We start from the raw sequence: 16,001 nt of genomic DNA, 5'->3' as shown, positions 1-16,001 counted from the left end.
GTCAGGATATAAAAAGGGGGAAGAAAGGCCCCAGGCCAGCTCTCTCCTCCCCCATCTTTACTGAAATAAGATTGGCTGAAAGACTTTGAACTGGGGAGATTGGTCCCAGGCTGGGAAGGGAATCCAGCCAGTGTACTAAGAACTGTAAACTGCCTGCAACATCAAGAGGGGTGAGAAGAGCTGTTTCCTTCAAATCTTAGCTTGATAAAGTTTAGGAAACAGCTTGCGATTTTATCTTTTTACTTCTTTTGTAACCAAATCTGATTTATACACTTTTATCACTTATAATCACTTAAAATCTCTCTTTAGTTAATAAACTTGTTTTATTTTTTTTATCTAAATCAGTGTGTTTTTATTAAAGTGTTTGGAGAATCTCTGCTCAGATATGCACAAGGGCTGGTGCATATTCATTTTCTTTGATAAAATGACAGATTTATGAGCCTGCACTGCCCAAAAGGGTCTTGAGCAGTGTAAGACGCATATTTCTGGGGTGCAAAGCTGGGACTGAGGAATATGTGGATGTTGCCCTATATCTGTTCATGAGTGGCTGTGAGAGCATTCGTATAATTCTGAGAGTATCTTAACATGCTGATGGCTGTGTGAGATCAAAGCCTGGGGAGGCTGCTTTTACTGGCAAATCAGTGTAAGAGACGCCCTGATTTGAAGAATTAAGGGGACACCACTGTTCAAAAGTCCAGCTTGTACCCTGGGGGATGTCACAGTTGCACAGATAAATAAAGGTGGAAATCTAAGATGACATCCTTTCAGTAGAATCTGGGTGGCTCTTTATTCTGTCTGAAACTGCAATGAACAGTTGCGACAAAGACCTAAATGGCTAAATCCAATCTAGGCAAAAAGCCAAAGCTCTTTTAACATCTGGAGTATGAAGCTTTTTCTCACTTTTATTGCAATGAGATTTTGGAAAGAAAGCCAGTAAATTAATCGCTTGGTTAATGTGAAAACTGGAAACTACTTTAGTCAGGAACTTCAGGTGAGGTCGAAGGAAAACTGTCTCTGAAGATGACCATAAAAGGAGGTTCTGATACTAAGGCTCACAATTCCCATACTCTCCTGGCCGAGGTAACAGCAATCAAAAAAGCCATCTTCATAGAAAGGTGTAACAGAGAAATGGTTGCTAGCAGCTCAAAGGTGGGGACCCCATCAATTTTTCTAGAACTAAATTTAACTTCCATGGAGGGACTGTGCTGCATATATGTGGATATAATCTGTCTAACCCCTTCAGAAACCTGTTGGACATAGGATTGGGAAAAAGCGATTGGTTATCCATGGGAGGGTGGAAGCTGAGACAGCAGCTAGGTGGACTCTGATGGACCTAACAGCTGACCCTTGTTGTTTCAGATACAAGAGATAGTCCAATATATATCCTGAATAAAAGACCGAGCCAGGGAAACATCCTTCTGTCTGGACCAAATGGAGAATCTTTTTCACTTAGCAAATAAGCAGTCCTAGTCAAAGACTTCTAATTTCCAAGAACTGTCTGAACTCCCTTAGAACACCTCCCTTCCAAGGGTGTCAGCCATGAAGCATCCAGGCTGTCAGGTGGGATGAAGGAGTCAGCCACTGTCCTGGGAGATCACATCCGCATCCCACAGGAGTGACAGTGGAGGTCTGACCGATATGGGTAGTAAAGTCAAAAGCTGTGGCCCACTCAGGAACATAAATGATGACATTTTGTGTTTGCTCCTATTGCAAACAGGTCCACTTAGGGAGTCCCCCACAGCTGGAAAATGGACCTGGGTCACATCTGGACAAAGACCACTCATGGTGTCTTGTGAATGACCTACTTAGATGATCTGCCAGAGCATTTTGAATCCCTGGTAAATAAGCAGCTTTCAGGTTGATGAAACTGGTGATGCAGAAATTCCAAAGCAGGATTATCTCTTGGCGTAACTTTGTCAAATGCCTTTCCCCCCCTCCACCCGCGCACTCACTTTGTTTACACAAAACATGGTCATTGTCTGTGAGCACCAACAAATTCTACCACTTGATATATGGCAGGAATGCCATGTGAGCCAAACAGATAGCCCAAAGCTCCCTGACATTTGGCTTTAGGTTTTGGATAGACCAAAGACCTTGTGTCTGAAAGGGACCCAAGTGAGAGCCCCAATCTAGATTCATAGAATCATGACTTTAAGGTCAGAAGGGACCATTATGATCATCTAGTCTGATCTCCTACACAACGCAGGCCACAGAATCTCACCCACCCACTCCTGTAACAAACCTCTCACCTATGTCTGAGCTATTGAAGTCCTCAAATCGTGGTTTAAAGACTTCAAGGTGCAGAGAATCCTCCAGCAAGTGACCCCTACCTCATGCTGCAGAGGAAGGCGAAAACCCCCCAGGGCCTCTGCCAATCTGCCCTGGAGGAAAATTCCTTCCTGACCCCAAATATGGCCATCAACTAAACCCTGAGCATGTGGGCAAGACTCACCAGCCAGACACCCAGGAAAGTAACTCAGATCCCACCCCATATAACATCCCATCACAGGCCATTGGGCATATTTACTGCTAATAGTCAAAGATCAATTAATTGTCAAAATTAGGCTATCCCATCATACCATTCCCTCCATAAACTTATCAAGCTTAGTATTGAAGCCGGATATGTCTTTTGCCCCCACAGCTCCCCTTGGAAGGCTATTCCAGAACTTCACTCCTCTGATGGCTAGAAATTTCAAGTCTAAACTTCCCGATGACCAGTTTATATCCATTTGTTCTTGTGTCCACATTGGTACTGAGCTTAAATAATTCCTCTCCCTCTCCGGTATTTATCCCTCTCATATTTATAGAGAGCACTCATATCTCCCCTCAACCTTCTTTTGGTTAGGCTCTAAACAAGCCAAGCTCCTTGAGTCTCCTTTCAGAAGACAGGTTTTCCATTCCTCGGATCATCCTAGTAGCCCTTCTCTGTACCTGTTCCAGTTTGAATTCATCCTTCTTAAACATGGGAAACCAGAACTGCAAGCAATATTCCAGATGAGGTCTCACCAGTGCCTTGTATAACAGTACTAACACCTCCTTATCTCTACTGGAAATACCTCGCCTGATGCATCCCAAGACCGCATTAGCTTTTTTCACGGCTATATCACATTGGCAGCTTATAGGCATCCTGTGATCAATCAATACTCTGAGATCCATCTCCTCCTCTGTTCCTTCCAAGTGATGCGTCCCCAGCTTCTAACTAAAATTCTTGTTATTAATCCCTAAACGCATGACCTTACACTTCTCACTATTACATTTCATCCTATTACTCCAGTTTACAAGGTCATCCAGATCTTCCTGTATGATATCCCGATCCCTCTCTGTATTGGCAATACCTCCCAGCTCCGTGTCAACCGCAGACTTTATTAGCACATTCCCACTTTTTGTGCCAAGGTCAGTAATAAAAAGATTAAATAAGATTGGTCCCAAAACCGATCCCTAAGGAACTCCACTAGTAACCTCCTTCCAGCCTGACAGTTCACCTTTCAGTATGACCCATTGTAGTCTCCCCTTTAACCAGTTCCTTATCCACCTTTCAGTTTTCATATTGATCCCCATCTTTTCCAATTTAGCTAATAATTTCATGTACCAGTTCCTTTAATATTCTTGGATGAAGATTATCTGGGCCCCTCCGATTTAGTCCCATTAAGCTGTTCGAGTTTGGCTTCTAACTCGGAACTGGTAATATCTACCTCCATATCCTCATTCCTATTTGTCATCCTACCATTATCCCTAAGCTCCTCATTAGCCTCATTAAAGACTGAGCCAAAGTATTTGTTTAGAGACTGAGCCATGCCTAACCTCCACTCCATCCTCAGTGTTTAGCCGCTTCTTCTTTCTTTGTTTTCTTCTTATTTATATGGCTATAGAACCTTTTACTATTGGTTTTAATTCCCTTTGCAAGGTCCAACTCTACACAGCTTTTGGCCTTTTTCATTTTATCCCTACATATTCTGACCTCAATAAGGTAGCTTTCCTTGCTGATCGTTCCCATCTTCCAAACCTTGTATGCTTTCCACTTTTTCTTAATCACCTCTCTGAAATGCCTGCCCATCCAGCTTGGACTACAACTCCTGCCAATGAATTTTTCCCCTTTCTTGGGATGCAGGCTTCTGATAGTTTCTGCAACTTTGACTTGAAGTAATTCCAGGCCTCCTCTGCCTTTAGAGCTACAAGTTCTTCAGTCCAATCCACTTCCCTAACAAATTTCCTTAATTTTTTGAAGATAGCCCTTTTGAAATAAAAAACCCTAGCCACAGATCTATTTTTGTTTATCCTTCCATTTAGTTTGAACTGAATTAGCCCACGATCGCTCAAACCAAGGTTGTCCCCTACAACCATTTCTTCTATGAGGTCCTCACTATTCACCAAAACCAAATCTAAAATGGCATCCCCTCTTGTTGGTTCAGCAACTACTTGATGAAGGAATCCATCAGCTATCGCAGCCAGGAAAATCTGAGCCCTATTATTACTAGCACTTGTCCTCCATATCTGGGAAGTTAAAGTCTCCCATGATCACACAATTCCCATGAATATTTACTTTATTAAAAACATTAAAGAGGTCTCTATCCATATCCAAATCGGATCCCGGTGGTCTATAGCACACCCCAAGCACTATCCCAGGGGAGGCTCTAGCAGCTTTCTTCCCCAATGTGATTTTTGCCCAGACAGACTGTCTTATCCATTCCATCACTTATTTGTCTCCAGTCTACCTCATCATTGATATACAATGCTATTCCACCACCTCTGCCTTTATTTCTGTCTTTCCTAAAAAGCATATACCCTTCAATACCCATACTCCAGTCGTGACTATTCCACCATGTTTCTGTTATCCCTATATCTGGTTTCACTTCCTGCACCAGCAGCTCTAGTTCCTCCATTTTGTTACCTAGGCTCCTCGCATTAGCGCACAAACATCTTAATTTTTGCTGTTTGGCTTCGCTCACATTCTTTACCCAATTAGGCACAGACATTCTAGTGCCAGTATCACCTATTAGACTGGTATCTACACTACCCTTCCTCCTTATGTCCATTCTCCTACCCACAGCTGTATCCATTCTTACTTTGTTTTCTTCCCTCTCAATGTTAAAATCCAGCATGGCGATTACCTGGACATCTCCCAACCATCTCCCCCAAATTCCTAGTTTAAAGCTCTCTTAATCAGTTGTGCCAGCCTCCATCCTAGAAGTCTATTTCCCTCCCAACTCAAGTGAAGTCCATCCCGAGAAAACAGTCCTCTGTCCATGAATGCTTCCCAGTGGCCATACATCCCAGAGCCCTCCTTATAGCACCACCGCCTGAGCCATCTGTTGATCATCATAATCTTGTCACACCTTTGTTGCCCTTCTCTAGGAACAGGCAGAATCTCACTGAAGATCACCTGAGCCTCGATTTCCTTAAGTGTCTTCCCCAGCCTGGCATAGTCTCCCTTGATACGTTCCAGTGAGAATCTAGCCCTATCATTTGTTCCCACATGAAAGACAATCAGTGGATTCTTTCCCGCTCCCGTTAGGATCCTCTTCAGCCTCAGGTCCACATCCTGTATCTTAGCCCCTGGCAGAGAGCACACCCTTCTGTTCTCTGGATCAGCTGTGGTTACAGGCCTGTCTATTCTTCTCAGTAAGGAGTCCCCAATCACACAGTCCTGCCTTTTCCTGGTGATGGTGCGATTCTCCGGTCTATCCCCTGTTCCCTCTGGCTGCTAGTCCTCTCGATTCCTATTGTCCCTTGCAATCCTGTGCAACCCATCCCATATCCCCCTCAGGCTCATATTTGGTGTTATCTCCATTGACTCGTCCCCTCTTCCTATAGGACTAGCTGCTCTTCTCTTCTTCCTTGCCCTCTCACCTTCAGTATCACCTGCTGTGCCCCTTCTTCCTTTCCCAACTCCACAAACCTGTTCCTGAGCTCTATTTCTCCTTCACTAGCCCGTCTTTTCCTCTGCCTGGTTCTCTTAGTCACAGGATTCCACTGTCCACTTCCCTCACCTAGAAGACTCCCCTCAGAGTTATTTGGTCCTGCTTCCATCTGCAAGTCTGAGCTTTTCCCTTCAGCCTCCTCATGTCTTTGCTCCATCATCCGCTCGAACCCCATTCTAAACTCAACCAGAGTTTCCACCTGCATCTCCAGTCCTCGGATCTTTTCTTCCATCAGCTCTACCAGGCGGCACTTCATGCAGACGAAACTCTTTTCAGGTATCCCCTTTATACCTCTTTTCAGGTATACATGCCACAGCTTCCACACCCAGTCATCTTCATTGTGTCTTCCACTGCATGGGTCACTCCCACTGCTGCCTCTGTATCTGTCATTGCCTTCCCACCTAAATCCTGTTAGTCCAGGAAACAAAACAAACCAAAACACCACCACCCACAGCAAAACAAACCCCCAACGAGCACCAAAACACTGCCAGACCACCACACACTCCCTTCCCTGTCTGTTCCTTTGCCTGGCTCTCTTAGTCTTCCCTGCAAACTCCCCTTGCAAACTCCCACTCAAACTACCCTGTTTACAGCTCTGTTTGTTGGCTCCTGTGCCGCTGCAGCTGTCTGTGCTGCTGCCTGACTGGCTGGCTACCTTTATAGGATCCCTAGTCAGAGAAAACCTCCCCCCTAATCAGGGCTCAGCTTCTCTCCCAGCACACTGCCCCTACCAGCCTCTGGAGGCATACAAATACAAAGACAAATACCTACAAATACCTTCTCCTCCAACGGAATACCTACTGTGACTGTGTCTATTGTGAAGGAACAAAGAGGACTCTCATGCAAACATTCAAGGGTTCTGTCCATCCGTCCAGGGAGGACAAGACCTGAACAAGCATTTGAACCATAATTTCCATGATGACAGGCTGGTGAACACATTGAGGCTGACCAGCTTCATAGCTTCTTGAGGTGCAGTTTAGCATATTGCACCATGCAAGTGCATGCTCCCATGCGCCACAGAAGCTCGTGGCAGTTTTACATTGTATTGACAGAATAGGCCTTTAAATCTAGACCAGTGATTCTCAACCTATTTACTATTGTGGGACACACGTGTTATGTGGGCCACATCCACATAATACACTAGCTGCAAGGCCCTGAGGATGTCACATGGGGCGCAGCTGATCTAGAGTAATACCCTGCTTTGTTTGGAAACTCAACCCTGGCAGGAAATCCTTGGCCTTTGTAGAGTCCAGGACCACCCCAATAAATTCTATTCTCTATACAGCAGTCAGCATAGATTTCTCCATATTGATTAGGACCCCAGCACATCTAAGTTGGACTCTATGGTGGCCAAGCTGGATGGTACCCGAGTCCTGGACTGGCCTGTTACTAGCCAGTAGTCTAGGTAAGGGAATATGTGGACTCCTGACTTTTCCAGAACACCACTGCCACATGCTTCATTAACACATGAGGATCTGCTCACAGGGCAAAGGGCAGTATTGTGAATTAGTAGTGGGAGTTGTTGACCACAAATCTGAGGAATTTTTGGTTAGATCAGGAAGTTAGATCTCTAGTTCTTTTGTGCTATCTTAAGTAAAGTGTAATTGTGCTTAGAATTATCTGAGATGCGTGTGTGTGTGTTTGCTTCACCTATCTTATACCTTGGGGAGTTTAAACTGTAAACACAGACCACATACAAGGTGGAACTCCGGGAAAGGGAGTGGTCCCGGGAAGCCTGAGGGATCAGCAATGGTCCTGGGGACCTAGGGCAACTGGGACACAGGGCCCATTTCCATGAAGGGGTGAAAGACAGTCTGGGCCTAGGAAACGCGCCCGTGGCCAAAAGACAGTGCTGCAACCTATTGAGATTAAGAGACCCTTAAAAGCACCAGGGTCTAGTGTATTAGGTCCCAACACAAGATCCTGGTGAGTATTCAGCAGAGGAAGTTTTACCAAGGCCATTTGTGATCCTGGTGATTTTGGAGTTCTGCTGCTATACCGGAGAGCTGGGTACAGAGTTAATCAGACTATCACAAAGCTGTTTCAAAGTGCATTCTATATTTTGGACATAACTTTTAGAAAATACAACAAAAATGTTATTTACCAGGTATTTACAGATACCGTTCTGGAGGATGTCAAAACACTGACTTCGTGAAGGTATAGTGGACAGGCTGTGACATACCACCTGTTTAAATGAAAGAAAACAAACAGTTATATTTATGAATTTACCACATATGTGACAGGCAAATATGGTATTTATTGTACATACATCTGTGTGTACACATATGAATACATGGGCATATGTGGACACACAATAGCTATCCCTCTTAAAGTGCTGATCCTTTTTAAAAATTGTAAAAGTGACCCTTAGTGTTACAAAAGAAACTGCCTGGGTCAGAAATCACCAAGTACAAATAAAACAGCAGAAAAAGACTTTTGGGGATGCAAGAAATACGTTATTAATGGACAGCTGACTGGAATGGGAGTCAGGAGACCTGGATTCTAATTCTCACCTCTGCCAACCATCTGCTGTATGACTTTGGGCAAGTCACTTTACCTCTCTGTGCTTGTCTCCCATCCCGTACTTTGTCTGTCTTGTCTATTTAGATTGTAAACTCTTTGGAGGGACCACTGTTATACTAATTTAGATTAAACAAATGGGCGAAAGGTGTTAACATAACCCAGTCACTGTCCACCATTAATCAGTGTCAAACAAGGTTCGCGTTTTGATATGCAGAGAGCTCAGCCTGCTTAGTACCATGGCAAACACATTATTAAAAATCCTTTTAACCTTTTATTAAAGATTAAAAAAAGAAGAAAAACAGTTAAAGCTTTTGAAATGTGAAGTACTGAATAAGGCTTTCATTTTAACATCCCTTATTCTCTTTCCCTTTAGCTGGAGAGTTTTTAGAAGGAAAACCCCCCTTGTTTGACAGGCAGTATCGAAGATTGTAATAATTGTCCTTCTGGGGAAAAGAAGTTAGCCGAGATGGGCTGGAGCCATTGCTACCGCTGCTGAAGTCCAATCCTGGTTCATCCCAGGTGGTGTCTGAGATTCAGCTGGAGCCGTAGAGGTGGCAATATCATTTAGGTCCCTCATTCTGGTCCAGTCTTGTCAGGACATCTCTCAGGATCAGGATGAAGGCCTGGGGTCCCAGGACATGACGAGGGTGGCCGTCATGATGGTGAAGCTTGCTCCAGTAGCCAATTTTTCTCCCAATTTCTCTTTAATGACCCATAAAAGGGAATGGTGGATGAAATAGCCCATCCCCTCATTATTTTGTCCAGCAATACAGCCTAGTTTCCAACACACCAATTTTGATTCACAGATTTCTGGTTCCACGCTTTTCTTTTTACCAAGCAACCACAATCTTAAAACAGTCCTAGAGTTGTATCAGCAGACCTTTCTGTTTGGACTAATTCAGTCTATCTCCACTTCACATCTTCCCCCACAAACATTTGTTTTTATAGGTTATTGTGCCATCTTACCTTTCACATACTTTTTACAGTTGAGCTCACAATAAGGGTGAGTATGTAGGCCCCACTTATCATAACACCACCCCTTTTTACAGTGCCTAGCACAATGGGGTCCAAATCTCAATTGGGATTTTAGGCGGCCCTGTAATATAAATAAAGTACTTTTTGCTAACTATAACATGCTACATTAATGGGGAAGTGAAATGACTTCTCCATCTGTCCTTTAAAAAACCGGATATCAGATAGCAAGATCAAAACCTCAAGCAAGGTATGACTAGCTGTCCCCAAATTGTACAAATATCAACTAATAAAGCAGGGGAGATTCTTCTGGTCACACCCCCTTCTCCAGCTTGCTGCCAAATGATTCATTCCAAAACTGTGCAAAATCTCTTCGAATAGAATTAGTAATAATAATGTCCATGCCAACCACTAAATTATGTACAACAGGATAACTAACCCATAATCTGTAGATATAAAAGTTAAATTATCCCTTTGCTAAGAGAATGTGTAGAATTGTGGAAGACATTGGTAGCAGAAAGGAAGTTATTGGGTAAAAAAATTCTCATTCTGCAGCCCCATGTCTCCCGTGATTTTGATATGTACAGGAAGTAGCAAGCAACAAACAGAAGAAGACAGGGATAAAGAAATAGAATGAGAAGAACAAAGTCTCCCCCCACATAAAAATTATAATAATATAATAATAAAAACTACCAAAATGGCAAGCTATTTCTGGATCACTGTGTGCAGCACCTTCCTGCTGAAGGATTCCTCTGAAGAGGACAGAAAGTCCAACTCATAGTGTCTAATGAAGGAACTAATGGAGGACCATGTTGCTGCTCTGCAGATCCCTGCAGAGGACATGCAGGTTCTTTCCGCCTATGACGTTGTCAAAGACCCAGTGCGGTGTACTTTGATTCCACGCCTCTACAATGCATAATATGATTAATCTGGCTAAAGACAGTTTGGATATCCAGAGCCATTGACTCTTTGGTGTAAGGATATGAACATGATGCCCAATCTTCTTGTTGATGTGGTAGGCTGGATGGCAATCTTTAATACTCTATGAACATTCAGATTATGTCACATCATTTCTGTAGGATGCCACATCTCTGGATAGAACAACGGGAGGATGATCTCCTGCGAGGCATGGAAAGTTGAGTTCTTTAGCAAGAAAGATTCTGAAGTCCTTAACACTATCTTGCCATCATGGAACACAGAACAAGGTTCCTGCATGGATAAAACTGCCACTCCAACACTCATCCAGCAGACGTGATAGCAATCAAGAAACAGGTTTTTATGGGTAGGTAGAATGGTGTGACCGACGTAAATGGTTCAGGTGGATTGTTAGGGGTTTTAGCACCAGAACTAGATCCATTTCAGAAAGACTGGTCTGACCACAAGTCTAGCCAGTTTGACTGCTCTGGGAAATCTCAGTATTTGAAGATTCTCTGCCAAGGAACCCAAGGACCCTGCGTATAAAGTGCAACTTATGGCCAACCCCTAGTGTGCTACAGGTCTGGGCTAGAGTCCTTTGACCACACCGTCCTGAAGAAAGTCCAGAATATCTGGAATTCCAAGGTCCTTGGGGATCGTTTCCTTGACACTACAAGCTAAACCTTGTCCAGAAGATAGAGTAGGCTTTTACTCTCCTTCAGACAGACTTCAAAACTAGAATCCCAATCACTCATGAAGATAGACCACGATTAGTGCTTCCCTCTCAATAGCCGTGTGGTCAGTTGTATACAGTCTGGGTCTAGATGGAGGATATGATTTTGGTGAATATGTCTGGCCTCACATATAGATTCAATGGAGGTTCTAATGCCAAGTCTACCACAGGCCAATGGTCAAGGATTTCTTTGGCCAGTGTGGAGATCTTTGCTTTCTCTCTCCTTATCTTCTGGATCACCTTTCCTAGAAATGGAAGAGGAGAGAATAAGAACATAAGAACGGCTATACTGGGTCAGGCCAATGGTCCATCCAGACCAGTATCCTATCCTCAAACAGCGGCCAATGCCAGGTGCTTCAGAGGGAATGAACAGAACAGGTAATCATCAAGTAATATATCCCCTGTCATCGATTCCCAGCTTCTGGCAAACAAGGTAAGGGACACTTCAGAGTATGGTTTTGCATCCCTGCTCACCTGGGCTAATAGCCATTGATGGACCTATTCTCCATGAATGTATCTAGTTCTTTTTTGAACCCTATTATAGTCTTGGCCTTCACAACATCCTCCGGCAAAGTTCCACAGGTTGACTGTGCGTTGTGTGAAGATATACTTCTTTTTGTTTGTTTTAAATCTGCTGCATATTAATTTCATTTGGTGACCCCTAATTCTTGTGTTATGAAAAGGAATAAACACTTCCTTATTTACTTTCTCCACAGCAGTCATGATTTTATAGACCTCAATCATATCCTCCCTTAGTCGTCTCTTTTCCAAGCTGAAAAGTCACAGTTTTACTAATCTCTCCTCAGATAGAAGCTGTTCCATACCCCTAATCATTTTGGTTGCCCTTTTCTGTACCTTTGCCCCATCTCAAAAAAGATATATTAGAATTGGAAACCAGATCTGCACACAGTATTAAGATGTAGGCACACTATGGATTTATATAGAGGCAATACGATATTTTCTGTCTTATTATCTATCCCTTTCCTAATGATTCCCAACATTCTGTTCACTTTTTTGACTGCCGCTGCACACTGAGTGGATATTTTCAGAGAGCTATCCACAATGACTCCAAGATTTCTTTCTTGAGTGGTAACAGCTAATCTAGACCCCATCGTTTTATATGTATAGTTGGGATTACGTTTTCCAATGTGCATTACTTTGCATTTATCAACACTGAATTTCATCTACCATTTTGTTACCCAGTTTTGTGAGATCCCTTTGTAACTCTTCACAGTCTGCTTTGGACTTAACTATCTTGAGTAGGTTTGTGTCATCTGCAAATTCTACCACCTCACTGTTTTACCCCCTTTTCCAGCTCATTTATGAATATGTTGAATATGACTGGTCCCAGTACAGACCCCTGGGGAACATCACTATTTACCCTCTCCATTCTGAATACTGAACATTTATTCCTACCCTTTGTTTCCTACCTTTTAACCAGTTACTGATCCATGCGAGGAATCTCCTTCTTATCCCATGACAGCTTACTTTGCGTAAGAGCCTTTGGTGAGGGATCTTGTCAAAGGTTTTCTGAAAAGATATGTACACTATATCCACTGAATCCCCTGTCACATGCTTGTTGACTCCCTCAAAAAATTCTAGTAGATTGCTGAGGCACGATTTCCCTTTTCAAAAACCAGGTTGACTCTTCTCCAATAAATTGTGTTCATCTATGTGTCCGATAATTCTGTTCTTTACTATAGTTTCAATCAATTTGCCTGGTACTGAAGTTAGGCTTGCCAGTCTGTAATTGCCAGGATCGCCTCTGGAGCAACACATTAACTATCCTCCAGTCATCTGGCACAGAAGCTGATTTAAAGGATAGGTTACATACCACAGTTAGTAGTTCTGCAATTTCACATTTGGGTGAATATCATCTGGTCATGGTGACTTATTACTGTTTAGTTTATCAATTTGTTCCAAAACCTCCTCTAATGACACCTCCATCTGGGACAGTTCCTCAGATTTGTTACCTAAAAAGAATGGCTCAGGTTTGGGAATCTCCCTTACATCCTCAGCCATGAAGACAGATGCAAAAAATTCATTTAGTTTCTCCACAATGGCCTTATCTTCTTTAAGTGCTCCTTTAGCATCTCGATTGTCCAGTGGCCCCACTGGTTATTTAGCAGGCTTCCTACTTCTGATGTACTCAATTTTTTTTGCTGTTACTTATTGAGTCTTTGGCTAGCCATCCTTCAAATTCTTTTTTGGCTTTCCTAATTATATTTTTACACTTCATTTGCCAGAGGAGGAGACATGGCTAGCAGAGACTGCACTACAGCTTTGAACTGCCCCCAGAAACTGCAGAAAAGAGGGGAATAGCCCATATGTACCAGAATTGTGGGAAATACTGGGCTGCAGAAATTATCTCAACTTATTGCTAAGCAACTCTGATCCCATCAGATCTTGCAAGTTGAACAGTATCAGAGTAGGTAAAGTCAGTACTTGGATGAAAGAAATTCAAGGAACACGTAAGTGTTTCAGCAAGCAGTGCTGATACAATAGGAAACATTTTTCCCACGGTATCAAAAATAAACCAACGCCCTATTATGCTGCTGGGGCTGCATACTACTCGAAGCATTGTCTTTTGGAGAACACAATGCTGAGGTCTATCACTTCTGATTAGGTATAATTCCATGGCATTTTCAAAACTATACAAGCTGTTAATCACGGTATCCTGGCCAAATTCTCATGTGATTTTTCCAGATATTTCAACCTAAGTTGCCCCCACAGCATCAAATAGATATTGTATTCATCTTCATTTCCAATCCTGTAATGTGGTTGTGTACTATTAAACTATTATTACACTTAATCCCAGATATGGTTGCATTTCAGTGGTAGGTAAAGTGGTTGTAATGTATGCAGTTTGTATGTCAATGAAAAATTGGTGAAGTGCTTCGGGATCTTTCAAGATGAAAGGTACATTATAAATTCATATACTAGCCCAGGAGAGAGACTGGAGTATAACCAATTGAACCTACTGATTATCTTGTAACAGAAACAAAGTCCTATCTAGAACACAAACTGATATTTCAAAACACTACAAGAACCTACGGTCAATAGAGGGCAGCACTTAAGACAGAAAAGACTGTAAGCAGTAAGATACCACTATCATTTAAATGATACTATTGAGGTTCTTCCTGACCTCCCCACTAAGTACCCCCATACATCATGACCCTCAATTTCTTGTTTCCTTGTTACTACATGCAGAGGTATCAAGACGACCCAAAATCAGAGCTCAGATTAACCAAATAAAACATACATACATGATGGACCTATTAATTAAAAACATTAATCTCACTGAATCAAAGACACCTAGTTACTTCTTGCCCCAAAAACTACTTGTGGAACCTGCTATAGTTATAGTGAGTTCAGAGCAGGCTCACACAATTACCATTCTGCCATCACTATCCACTGAAAAGCCAACAGGCGTAAGAGAGATTTGACCTGCTCCTTATGTTGGCCCATAGAAGTTCTCAACCTGATCCTCAAGATCTTCTTTCCTAAGGTGTTTGTTTTAGCCAAACAAAAATGAACAAGATCCATAATGGGCCCATGTCTCTAAGGTCTGTGACCCAGTCTCTGTTCATAGTTTTAAATAGCCACCCCCTATGTCAAACAAAAACATAAATAATCCAAAATACCGAAAGCCAAATTCCAAGCTTTCTCTGTTGAAGTTCTTACTTGGAAGCACCCTGGCTGATCGCTCAGCTTCCTCTCCAGCTACACCCATGCAAGGTCAACAGCTAAGCTTGGAAGGATGAGATTTTTATTGGTAAATGTCAGTAAATGTTGATTTCACCACACACACACCCCCCAATGAAAAATATTTATATCAATAAAAACTGAAAATTACAGATAGGCAAAGAAAGAAAAATTACTGCTTGAGCACTCATGTTTCATTTCAAGATATTTACCTTGTATATTTTGACATGTGATTTTCACAATTGTGTTTTAATGGTTATAAAGCTTTAACTTTTTGAATTTCATCATTACTGTCATTAAATAATTGTCTGACCTCCCCTACTGTCTGCTCTTATACATTCCCCCATTTTTTAAAAATAGAAAAAATGCTTAAAAATAAACAATGATATTACTAAAAAATTTAAAGTTGAATTCTGCCAAGCCTATCAACATATTATTAAAGACCTAACTGGCAAGCTAACAAGGCCCACTGCCAAACAAACCCCACTTCTTAAACCCAGCAGATCCTGGATGAACCACTTGGTGAAAATAAAGATCTGAGCTTCTCTCCTGGCACCAGCTTAGAGACAGGGTTTTGTCAGTCCAGAAAGGTATTTTCATTGAACCCCAAATTGACAGAATGCCTCCCACCACAAATTTAGTTCTTCCCAGCCAACGATGGAAGAACCCAGAGCTGCAAGTTAACAGCAACATAGTACTGAATAGTAGGGTGTTTAATTACCAGTGCTATGTTGTTCTCTAGAAGTTATTTTTTTCCAATTCTCTTTGAATCCTCCTTACCTTCAACCAAAACAAACATTCTGTGTGTCCAATTCTATTTTCATATTTCTAAAGCAATAATGGAAATTATTTTCATTAATATAAATTAAATCTTGTTTGAAATGTCTGTCCAATAATAAATGTCTGTTATAAAAGTGAAACTCAAATTTGGTTAGACATGGAAATGAACAGCAAAGAAAACTTAATTATCACTTCAAAATTAGTATATTTTCTTACAATTTATTTTCCTTAGGCAAGGGTTTGCATAGTGTTTAATTTCCATGCTAGAATGTCACAGCAGAATCATTATTTTACATTTAATTAGCATTTATCACATTTTTAGCACACTCATAACAAATTGCCCTTGGACCAAAGCCAGAGCAATTTTGTTTCAGAATATTATAGAAGTGAATGGACACAGAAAAAAGTCTGTACATTTTAAACTGGTATCAAAATTAAGCTTCAAGAAAAGCATT

General features: G+C 42.0%; 1 protein-coding gene across 3 annotated transcripts in view; it reads right to left on the bottom strand.

The window, feature by feature from the left end:
• TEX10 (testis expressed 10) overlaps window positions 1–16,001 on the bottom strand; it is a 124,970-nt gene that overhangs the window by 17,978 nt on the left and 90,991 nt on the right. For 2 of the 3 annotated variants that reach the window (XM_074945126.1, XM_074945125.1), the window contains exon 12: window positions 8,023–8,103. In XM_074945126.1, the coding sequence (XP_074801227.1) occupies window positions 8,023–8,103 (81 nt within the window). Of the gene's footprint in view, window positions 1–8,022; window positions 8,104–11,092; window positions 11,307–16,001 lie in introns of those variants that run through there. The other variant, XM_074945127.1, reaches the window with a different exon arrangement.

This window comes from Natator depressus, chromosome 2, assembly GCF_965152275.1.
Source record: "Natator depressus isolate rNatDep1 chromosome 2, rNatDep2.hap1, whole genome shotgun sequence".
Lineage (NCBI taxonomy): Eukaryota > Metazoa > Chordata > Testudines > Cheloniidae > Natator > Natator depressus.
The sequence above is the reverse complement of the archived record's forward strand: the minus strand, read 5'-3'. Positions and strand labels throughout refer to the sequence as shown.